The sequence below is a fragment of the Myotis daubentonii genome, chromosome 2 (assembly GCF_963259705.1).
Source record: "Myotis daubentonii chromosome 2, mMyoDau2.1, whole genome shotgun sequence".
Taxonomy (NCBI): domain Eukaryota; kingdom Metazoa; phylum Chordata; class Mammalia; order Chiroptera; family Vespertilionidae; genus Myotis; species Myotis daubentonii.
In genome coordinates, this window is record NC_081841.1 from 36,703,133 (window position 1) to 36,715,383 (window position 12,251).

At 38.9% G+C, this 12,251-nt stretch overlaps 1 protein-coding gene across 7 annotated transcripts in view; it reads left to right on the top strand.

The window, feature by feature from the left end:
• BMAL2 (basic helix-loop-helix ARNT like 2) overlaps nucleotides 1–12,251 on the top strand; it is a 68,524-nt gene that overhangs the window by 14,573 nt on the left and 41,700 nt on the right. For 6 of the 7 annotated variants that reach the window (XM_059682441.1, XM_059682442.1, XM_059682439.1 and 3 more), the window contains exon 2: nucleotides 6,900–7,050. The exons of the other annotated variant lie outside the window; for it this stretch is intronic. In XM_059682441.1, coding sequence (XP_059538424.1) covers nucleotides 6,900–7,050 — 151 coding nt within the window. The remainder of the gene's footprint in view (nucleotides 1–6,899; nucleotides 7,051–12,251) is intronic. 7 annotated transcript variants of the gene reach the window in all.

Sequence of the window (12,251 nt, forward strand, 5' to 3'; positions counted from 1 at the left end):
GGGGTCCCCACTGGGGTGCCTGGCCTGTCTGGGTGAGGGGCTGAGGGCCGTTTTCAGGCTGGCGGGTGACTGAAGCTCCCAACCCCTCCTTTTTTTCTTTTTTTTTTTTTTTAATTCTGGGATTTATTTACCTTCTATGGCTGTCACTGGAACTGAGAGCTGGCTTTAGCTCTGAGGCTTGGCTCCAGCTCTGAGGCCTCAGCTGCCGAAAGCAGGTATCTGGTTTGTTTGGGTTCTATAATCGAAACTCTGTTGCAACTCCAGCTCGGCTGGCTGGCTGAAAGCATGGGGTTTGTTTCGCGTCTATAATTGCAACATAGTTGCTTAGAGTGCAAGCTCAGAACCCAGCAGCGGCAGGCGGGGAACCTTGGCTTCCTCCTTCACTGGAGCAAGCAAGCCTCCTGTTTGCTTCAGCTGCCTGGCTGTCGGCCGCCATCTTGGTTGGCAGTTAATTTGCATATCGCCCTGATTAGCCAATGGGAAGTGTGTCAGAGGTACGGTTAATTACCATGTTTGTCTGTTATTAGATAGGATATATGTTTTCCAATGGTCAGGCGACCCCTGTGAAAGGGTCGTTCGACCCCCAACGGGGTCGCGACCCACAGGTTGAGAAACGCTGGTTTAGGAGAAAGAGTAATTTAGGACAAAAATGTGGGATATTATGGTTGTCAAAGCTCGAGTAGTTATATATACAGTGGGGCCTTGACTTACAAGTTTAATTCGTTCCGAGACTGAGCTCGTTAAGGAGCTCATTAACTCAAATTACTCTATCAACTCAATGCAAAAAATCGGCCGAGAGATAGCTGGTATCTCAAAAAACTTGTTAGTCGGGACTCTCGTAAGTCAAGTCCCCACTGTACATGAGAAGGTAAAACTTCTTTGGAAAAAGTCCAGGTTTACAGATCAAATTTTTAATTAGGAGATGCATTTTCTGACACCTGACTTATATGTATTCATTGATTCAACAACTAGATGTCATTTTTAATGATGATATTGGATTTTACTGAATGCTTTTGTTTTGCCTTCTGTTCACAGTGTTCTTTTAGCCTGAAATACTCGTTTAAAAATGCCTTTAAATGTTATTCCCTCCCCCTAAGTGTCCTTTCCTCTGTGTTCTTGCAGCATAAACTTGTTACCTCCCTGTAGGTCTACTAGGTGTACCAGTTAATAATGGCAGATTTTGTAATCAAAGAAAACACGATAATTTCAAGAGAAACACCAAAAGTGCTTTATTCAAAGTAATGTCCTTGCTAGCTACACATTTCCCCCATCTTTCAGGTAATTTGTGGATACTGTCCCAATAGAACTTTTCTTGTTTTGAGGCAAAGTATTCAGAGACCCAATTTTCCACTTCTTCGTACGTTTTGAAGTACTGCTCAGAAAGTGTGTGTGCCATCAATCTGAACAAGTGGTAATCTGAAGGAGCAAGGTCTGGTGAATACGTCGGGTGGGTTAATAATTCCCAGGCAAGATCTTTTAATGTGTCTTTAACTGGTTTTGAAGTGAGTGATGGTGCGTCATCATGAAGCAAAATTACTTTGCTGTGCCTTCTGGCACATTCTAGTCGTTTTACGATCAAAGCGTGGTTCAAATTGATTATTTGTTGTTGGTAGCGATCAGTATTATAGTTTCACCTGGTTTTAGAAGCTCATACTACACCACACCTTCCTGATCCCACCAAACGCAGAGCATTGTCTTCTTTGTGAAGCGATTTGGCCTTGCAGTTGATGTTGATGGTTGACCTGGATAAACTCATGATTTTGTGCGTTTGGGAGTCTCAAAATAAATCCACTTTTCATCGCCAGTCACAATTTGATGCAAAAAAGACTTTCTTTCGTGCCGTTAAAGCAACATTTTACTGATGACTTTTCGGTTTTCCACTTGTCTTCCGTTCAGTTGATGTGGCACTCATTTTCCGTCCTTTAAAAATCTTTCCCATGGCTTGTAAATGATCGGAAATTGTTTGCTGAGCAACATTTAATCTTTCTGCAAGTTGTTTTTGAGTTTGACACGCATCTTCATCCAATAATGCTTGTAATTGTCGGTCTTCAAACTTTTTCGGTTGACCTGGATGTTCTTTGTCTTTCACATTGAAATCATCACTTTTAAAGCGTTTAAACCAGCGTCCACAAGTATCTTGAGATGGAGCATGTTCACCATAAGCTTCCCGAAGTATACGATAACTTTCAGCAGCACTTTTCTTCAAAATAAAGTAAAGAATTAAAACTTCCCGCAAATGCTCTTTTCTTGGCACGAAATTCGACATTTTTAAGTGTAAAAATATCTATGATGTTAACACCTTCAGCAAATTTGACATATGAAATTTTGAAGCTAGTTGTCAATACACCAAAATAGCATACATATCAAATTGCATATATATATCAACATAGGTGTAACTCCATCTATTGAAAAAAATCCTCATGATTAACTGGTACATCTAGTAAAATAAAACCACAGACTTCCTTTGAAAAACAGTATCTTTGTTCAATCTAAATTCTGAATTGTTTTACTGAGTGTTAAATAACATGTATTACCTTTGTCATTGAGAAGTGACCCAATTTGGCATCATATTAGAGTAAAGGCATTGTTTATGTGCTCTAGATATTAGATCTTTGTTGTTTACATGTATAGCAAAATATATGATTTGTAATTTCACTCTCTTTATGTTGCCTTTTGATCAACATTAACTTAATTTTAAGGAAGTCGAATCAATCAATCTTTTCCTTTATTGCTTTAACTTTTTATGTTTTGGGAAATTCTCCTTATACCAATAACAAACATATTCTCTCTCCTTAGAGTCTTCTCTATTATATTTTTGCCCTTTACATTTAGGTCTCATATCCAATTGGAGTTGGTTTTTATGTTTGGTGTAAGGTAGGAGTCGGCTTTATTATTTTCCGTAGAGAAAACCAATTAGTCCGGGACCATTTATTAAAAAGTTGGTTTCTTCACATTGATCTGAAATTTCACCTCTGACATTTAGTAGATGTCCATATATACATATCTGGGCTCTATATTTCTTTTCCTTTGGTCTGTTTGTCCCCCACTGGGTAGCGCCAATAGTATATTGTCTTATAATACCTTGATATCTGATAAGGCAAGTCCTCCAATGTTTTCCTTGGCTAGTCGTGACCCACTGTACTTTCGTATACATTTATATTCAGCTTGTGAAGTTCCACCAAAAAAACCCCAAAAACTCATTTTGACAGTAATTGCTCATCTATTTTAGGAGAATTGACATTCTTATGATATTGAGGCCTTGCATCCATAAGCGTATCTTTCCACTTATTTGGATCTTTTAAAATATTTTATGTACACTTTTCATAACTTTCTCCATAGAAATCTTATAGGTCATATCATTTTTATTAGATTTATTCCTTAGGTACTCTATAGTTTTTGATGTTATTATAAATTGTTTCCTTTTTTAAAAATATATTTTTATTGATTTCAGAGAGGAAGGGAGAGGGAGAAAGAGATAGAAACATCAGTGATGAGAGAGAATCATTGATCGGCTGCCTCCTGCATGACCCCTACTGGGGATCAAGCCCGCAAACTGGGCATGTGCCCTTGACTGGAATCGAACCCGGACCCTTCAGTCTGCAGGGCGACGCTCTGTCCACTGAGCCAAATCGGTCATGGCATAAATTGTTTCCTTTTAAATGTCATTTTCTTACTGTTTGTTACTGGTGAATAGAAAAGCAATTGATTTTTTTTTTTTTTAAGAATAGTTTATTGATTTTTAGAGAGAGAGGAAGGGAGACGAAAGAAACATGGATGTGAGAGCAAAACATCCATCAGCTGCCTCCTGCTCTCCCCCTACCAGGGGTCGGGGCTCGAGCTCACAACCTGGGCATGTGCCTTGACCAGGGATTAAATCAGCAACCTTTTGGTGCACAGGATGGCGCCCAACCAACTGAGCCACACCAGCCAGGGCACAACTGATTTTTATATATTGATCTTACATACAGCCAACTTACTCTGTTCTCTGATTTTAATAGTTTATCTGTTGGTTATTTGGGTTTTCTGTGTACTCAAATCATCTCATTTCCCAATTGTAGCAAAATAGTTTTCTTCCTTTCTAATTCTTATACCTCTTTTTTTGGTCCCTTACTCGACTGGCAGGTCTTCTAAAATAATTTTGAAAAGGGGTAATGATAGAAGGTGTTCTTGTTTCTGATTGTAAAGAGGATGCTTTCAGTCTTCATTAATATTTCTGTTGCTATAATCATTTTTTCATTAATCTGTTATTGTGGTAAATTATGTACATTTATTTACTAATATTAAACCAGACTTGCATTTCTGGGATAAAGCTGTCTTAGTCATGATGGGTTATCCTTCTGATACATTTATGAATTTTGTTTGCTGATACTTTGTTAAGATTTATGTATCTTCATGAATGAGATGGGTTTTAATATCAAAATGATATAAGCTTTGTAAGAAAGAGTGTTGGGGGTTAGGAGGGGAGATTAAGAGAGGAAAGAGAGAGAGACATCGATTTGTTGTTCCATTTATTGATGCATTCCTTGGTTGTGTCTTGTATGTGCCCTGACTGGGGATCGAACCCACAACCTTGGCTATCGGGATGATGCTCTAACCAACTGAGCTACCAGGCCAGGGCAAGTTTTTCTTTTTTTTAAAATTTCTTTATTGATTAAGGTATTACATATGTGTCCTCATCCCCCCATTACCCCCCCTCATGCCCTCACCCTCCTGTTGTCTGTGTCCATTGGTTAGGCTTATATGCACGCATAAGTTTTTCCTTTTGCTTCTGTTTTGTTAGCTAAAATTCTCTGGCAATTTTTTCATTATTTTCAAATCTTTAGAATAATGTTCATGAGATTTTATTTTCTTTCAAATCTCTAGGTCGTCTAAAATTATGACTCCATGCTTATTTCTATCTTTATTTGTTTATACCCTCATTTTCTCTTGAAAAATCTTGCCATGGGGTTATTAGATTTTCCTATCTTTGGAAGAACACGTTTAGCTTTTTTGACCTTTACTTGCTTGTATTTCTATTTATTTGTGGTGTTATTTTAATGATTTCCTTTCTTCTAGTTCTTTGAATTTAATTTACTCATCTATTTCTAATTCTTAAGTTATTAGCTCATTAAATTTCAGCCTTTCTTTTTTAAAAAAACATTTAGGGTTAAAATTTCCCTCTAAGTAGTGCTTTCATGGTCTCTACACATTTTCATGTATGATATTTTTATTATTTAGTTCAAAATATTTTATAATTTTACATTGAATTCTTTCCTGTCCCATGAGTTAATTATGTATTTCTTAATTCTATAAGATATAAGTTTTTTCTACTTATCTTTTTATTACTGCTATCTAATAATTACACTGTAGTCAGAAAATGTTTTATGTATAATATCAATCTTCTGAAATTGTTGAGATTTACTTTGTTTTGGTCCAGTATATTGTCAATTTTTATAAATGCTTCATGGGTACTCTAAAACAACACGGGATTTGGAATGGCCTCTATGTTTATTATATCAAGCTTGTTCATTGTGTGGATTAGATCTTTTATGTCATTATTCCTGAATGCTCAAACTATCAGTTACAGATGAGATATATTAAAACTCGCCCACTGTTATAGATTGATTACACTCTCCTTGTAAAATATTGCTTATATCTTTTCACCATATAATTCAGGGTACAAATGAGTTTAAACTTGTTATATGCATTTTAATATGTGAAGGAGGCTCACATTTGGGCTATAGATTATTTTTAGTTAGTGATTCTGATTTTTATATTTCATAAAACATGTAAGAAACCACACTTTAGACAAAAAGGGTTTTACTGTAATATTTATTAATTCAGGGTTTAAAATATTCTTGTCCCTTGACCTTGTTAAGTCATTTCTGGGATGCTTTTCAAAAGAAATAACCAGTAGATAAAGAGCTTTATGTACCACAATACATATTTGTGATGGTGAAAAGTAAAAAACATACATTTTAACAGCAGCAGAGTAGTTAAGAAGCTATGACACATCTACATGATGGTGTATTATGCAGCCATTAGAATAATTTTATAAAGAATTTGTAATCACACTGTAAAGTTATCATAATGATGTATAAATAAAACAGTATACACGATGCTTTCAATTACTTTAATGATAACTATAGGGATATTCTAAAAGGAAATCTCTAAATAGTAACATTGGTTTGTGAAATTTGGTATTCCCCCTTCCTTTCTACTTTCTTTGTGTTTTCCATGTTTTCTTCAATATTCACTTTTTTAATAATTAGATTGAGAAAAATAAGTTTAAAAGTAGGGACTAACAAATACATTTCTAATATTTAAATGTACACAATTATTCTTTCTATGTTATATTGTTTAGTTGATATTTTTAAGACAGAAAAACGATTTAAAATGTGTGCTATGGATATATATAAAGTAAAAGTTAATGTTTAAAATTAGGTATCTTATTGTGCTTTATCTTTTTATATCTTACTAGAGGCCTGGTGCACAAAATTTGTGCACTCGGGGAGGGACTGAGGGGAAGTCCCTCAGCCCGGCCTGCACCCTGGGAGCCCTTGGGGGATGTCCGGGGGTCGGGGGGAGCGGGCCTAAGTCATCAGTCGGACATCCTTAGCACTGCCACGGAGGTGGGAGAGGCTCCCACCACCACCGCTGCTCCCACCACCACCGCTGCGCTCACCACCACTGCTGCGCTCACCACCACCACTGCGCTCACCAGCCGTGAGTCCGGCGTCTTCCTGAGCGGCACTCCTGCTGTGGGAGCACACTGACCACCAGGGGGCAGCTCCTGCATTGAGCGTCTGCCCCCTGGTGGTCAGTACGCATCATAGTGACCAGTCATTCTGCTGTTCGGTCGATTTGCATATTAGCCTTTTATTATATAGGATTGTGCTTTATCTTTTTACCTCTTATAGGTAAAGTATTGATAGAAGACAACTGGTTCATTGCTCCAATGGTTTCCAATCGTATGAGCATATGGGCAAAACCAACAGCTGTTGGATCCTTCAGCCCACACGTGACAGAGTTTCCAAGAAAACGAAAAGAAAATGATTTGGATCTGTCCCAGTAAGTGAATTTGTTCCTTTAACCTCATTAAATCTTTGACTCTAGGAACAAAAAGAACAAGATTACTTTTTAAGTCATGACTTTTATTTATTAGATGTGGTAACATTTGGATAGGGGCAATTATTTATCCATCCAACTGCCACCTCTGTCATTGACTGACCTGGCACTTTTCAGTCCAGATCTGAAGGTTATTAGGTATCCAGAAGGGTCAAGTGGAGTCTGGAAGACGTATAACAACCTAAGGTTAATTTATTTAATGTTTATGGTCACAGCAAGAGACTTGTCTTCTTAATTTGCTTCTCACCTTACTCATCATTTATATAGCTTCCTTCCTAGAGACTCAGGGCATGAAAACCAGTCAATAGATATGAAATTGATTTTGTTCATGGAGCCTCAAAGTATTAGATATTTATAAACAAAGAAGAATATCTAAGAATGTTTACCCTTTCTTCCCTGTTGGTTTTGAGTGGAGAGTTGGTTCTCTAAAGGGGTTATTGATGAAGAGTCCCTGGAATGTAGTAATTAAGCATTTATTGAGTACCTACTATGTGACACCTAGTAGACCAGGAGGGAGAGATACAGATAAGACCCCAGAAACTCATACAAATGGAAAAGATACAAATAATTATTACACATCATAAGAACTGCTATACTAGAGATCCTAGGTATTATGGCAACAAAGGAAGTTGGGGATTTAAATAATATTGGGATCAAGAGTATTTTTAGAGATGTTGAGATACACTACGTTTTAAATGAATAATGGAAATGAGCGATTCAGAGCAGGAGTAGAGAAGATGCTTGGAAAGCACACTGCTGATCTGGAAACAAGTTGTCACATAGAGCAGAGGGTGCACATGGAGGAGGAGCTATGACTTGAGAGATAAACGTGGACTAGATCCCGAAGGTCCGCTGAACAAAAGAATCTCAAAATTATCTTGAATGTGGTAAGAAAAATGGAAGGATTTTAAGCATGAGAACTTTTCTTCAGATTACATTTCTTAAAATTTCTTGCCTTTGTACTTAAAAACTTTTTTATTGTAGTAAAATATCTAACAAAATTTTCCATTTTAATCATTTAGTGTACAATTCAGTCGCATTAGTCCCACTTAATGTTCAGCTGTCACCGTTGTCTATTTCTAAAACTTTTTTATCACCTCAGTCTGAAACTCTGTACCCATCCTATCTAATAAAAAAGAAACATGGTAATTAGCATATGACCACTACCCTTCCCATTGGCTAATCAGGGCGATATGAAAATTAACTGCCAGCCAAGTTGGCAGCCAGCAGCCAGGCAGCTGGAAGGTAACATGAGGCTTGCTTGCTTCAGTGACAGAGGAATCCAACGTTCCCCGCCTGCCTTGCCGGCCTCTGAGCTTGCAGTTTGAAACATTGTAACAGATATAGAAGCTAAACAAAACCCCAAAAACCTGCTTTCAGCTAGCCGGGATCTCAGAGCTGGAGTTGATACAGTGTCTTGATTATAGAACCCAAACAAACCAGATACCTGCTTTCAGCAGCAGAGGCCTCAGAGCTGGAGCCAGAGCTAAAGCTGGCCCAGAATAAAAAAGAAAAAAAAAAGAAAAAAAGGAGCAGTTGGGAGCTTCAGTCCCAGCCTGAAAACAGCCCTCAGCCCCTCACCCAGACTGGCCAGACACCCCAGTGGGGACCCCCAACCTGAAGGGTGTGTGACTAGCTGCAAACAGCCATCATCCCCTCATCCAGGCTGGCCAGGCACCCCAGTGGGGACCCCCACACTGATCCAGGACACCCTTCAGGGCAAACCAGCCAGCCCCCACCCGTGCACCAGGCCTCTATCCTATATAGTAAAAGGGTAATATGCCTCCCAACACCGGGATCAGCGGAGCTGAGAGGCCTCCCGGCACCGGGATCAGCGTGACGGGGCAGCGCACAAACCCCCTGATCGCCCTGCAGCTCTGTGTGTGACGGGGTAGAGCCATAACCTCCCCATTGGCCCTGCCCTGAATGTGAGAGTGGCGGTGCCCCAAGCCCCTGATCGGCCCTGCTCTGTGGGTGATAGAGGGCAGCGCCCCAACCCCCCCCCCCCATGGGCCCTGCTCTGTGTGTGATGGGGTAGAGCCATAACCTCCCCATCAGCCCTGCCCTGAGTGTGACAGTGACGGCGCCCCAACCCCCTGATCGACCCTGCTCTGTGTGTGACAGGGGGAGCTCCTCAACCCCATGATGGGCCCTGCTCTCTGCGTGACAGGGGGGAGCTCCCCAACCCCCTGATGGGCCCTGCTCTGTGCATGACAGGGGGCGGCGCCCCAACTCCTCAATTGGCCCTGCTCTGAGTCCGACCAGGGGCTGCACCTAGGGATTGGGCCTGCCCTCTGCCACCTGGGAGCAGGCCTAAGTCAGCAGGTCGTTATCTCCCGAGGGGTCCCAGACTGCGAGAGGGCACAGGCTGGGCTGAGGGACCCCCCTCCTCCTTGAGTGCACAAATTTTTGTGCACCAGGCCTCTAGTTAAATAATAATTCTCCATGCCCCTTTTCCCCCAGTCCCTGGTAACCTCTAGCCTACTTTCTAGCTCTATAAATTTGCCTATTCTAGATATTTCATATAAGTGAAATTATACAATATTTGTCCCTTTGTGACTGCTTATTTTACTTAGCCTAATGTTTTCAAATTTCATTCTTTTTAATGGTTGAATAATATTCCATTGTTAGTATATATCACATTTAGTTTATCCATTCATCTGCTGATGGACATTTGGGTTGTTTCCACCTTTTGACTATTGTGAATAATGCTTCCAGGAACATTGGTGTACAAGTACCTGCTTTTGATTCTTTTGGGTACATACCTAGGAGTAGATACGGTAATTCCATATTTAGTGTTTGAGAAACCAACAGATTGTTTCCCACAGTGGCTACACCATTTTACATTCCCACCAGCAATGTACGAAAGATCCCATTTCTCCACATTCTTGCTGACACTTGTTATTTTCCATTAAAAAAGCAAAAAGCTATCCTAGTAAGTGATCCATTTTCAAAGGATCACTCGAAACAGTGTGGAGGATGGGCTGAAGGAGGAAAACCCAGCAGGTAGAGGAAACAGCTGAGAGACTTTTACTCGGAATTAGGTATTGAGAGCATAGCCCTGGACAGGAAGGACACATTTTAAAGATGGAATCTCTTTAGATTTCATGACTGTTTGTTAGGGAGAGCAGGAAAAAAAGTGTCTTTTGAGTTTTCTGACTTGGATGGATGGATACTGGTATCATTCCATGAGGCTGAGGGAAAGAGGAAGAGTTCAGTTTTGGACACAATGGTAATGTGATGTTTATGGGATCTTCAAGTAGGCGGGTGGCTATGAGGGTTGAGGTTGGGCCTGGAGCTAGAGTCAGACACCATGAATGCACAGAAAGCAGGTGTGGTGATTGGCATGGGCGCAGCCACTCGGGGGCTGAGGATATACTCTGGTACACGAGCCTAAATACAGTAAAGGAAGGGGAATCCTACCCAAAATGTGAGAAGACCTGGCCCTACAGTGGGAGTAGTATCTCAGAAACCAAAGGAAGAAAGTTTCAAGAAGAAGAAGGTAGGAAAAGGGGCAAATCTGGAGAATGTTTTGATTGTATTTGCTTTCAATTTAATTTGTGTGTGGTTGATTCAGGGAGCAGGCCTCCATTTTGTTCAAAATGCAATGAAAGTAGTTTTCAGAGAAAGCTTGCATTCTTTTTTTTTGGTATGTATTTAAATACATGTTTAAAAAGAGATTGGAAGGAGACCCATTAATATTAACTGTGGTTATTTCCAGGTGAGATTATGGGTGCTTTTCCTGAATTTTCAAATGCCCCTTCAAAAAAATAATACATTTGGAAATAATTTGTTAATGTGGAAAGTATTCTATCACCATTAGTGTATTTCACTTTGGTAGTGGTCTGGTGACTAAATTTCTAAATTAATACAAACACATGTATGTATATTTAGATATAAATATTTATACACACATATATGTACATATAGTATATTCCCTAGCAGAATGTAGTAATGTGATAATATTATTGGCAAGTGATCAAAGTTTTCAGTTTTCAATATTTCTTATTCAGATGAATCTTTAGGCAAAATAAATTCCTTTTGATTAAAGGTCTGAGACTTTTAGTGCATTTTCAGGCTATTCTAATGCAGCTACTATAAATTTTTTGGTTGAGCCATCAATTGCTTTAAAAAGAATAACTTTCTTTTTTTTTTAAATTAGGATCTTATTTTTTTTTATTATTAGTGAAGGTATTACAAATGTGTCCTCATCCCCCCCGTTAAGAATAACTTTATTTCTATAAAATTATATTATTAATATATTGGATGGGATAATCTTTAACTAGGGCACCAGTTTTTGTTGTCAGTTGACATAGTTGTTACCCTGACAGAGAAGGTGTGCTTCTTGGCTCTCATAGAAAAGCTCATGTAACAGTAGAAGTCATTTCAGGTCATTAGGAGCTATGATAGTATCTGTTACTAAAGACTTGATAGGAAATTAGGTTGATTGGACTTAATCTCTTCTTTATCTCTCAAGAATTACTGAAAAGCTGTTTCATGTAGTTTGAAATTTTATCCTGCTTTTTGTAGAATGGAAGATGGTGAACAAGTAAAAATGAAGTCCTTCGGGGGCGTTGAACTGTATAGATGGTCCATGGTGGATCGAAAAAGTCACACATGCACACCTTTAGCCAAAGCCAAAGGTGATGTCAAGAGAATGGATTCATGAATATTAGGTTTTTCTCATCTTACGCTATAAGAGGTAGTGATCATCAGCTACCTCTTACCTTTCTTTTCTGTTTGAATAACAATTTGGCTTATGTGTCTTTGAATTTTTCTTAGAGTAGCTGTTTATTAAGAACTATTATTTTCTTTCAGCACTGGAGGGAAGCTGATTCATGCTGTAAACAAATCAGAATTACAACAAATACCTGATTAGGAGTCCATCATCATGAATTTTTTGTCAATTGTTTCAACATCAACAACATTTTTTTCTACATCTGGCAGCATGGCCAGATCTCAGCTTTGCCTTTTCTCCATTGATTCTGTTTTATTGATGTAATTCTCCCAAACACTGACATGATTCAAAGTGGCAATAACAGCATACAGAATTAAGAACCAGAGCCCTGATAAATTATTAAGCAGAAACTAGCCTCTGGATACATATGCCTTTCCTTAATAAAATACGCTGGAAATCTTTTCAT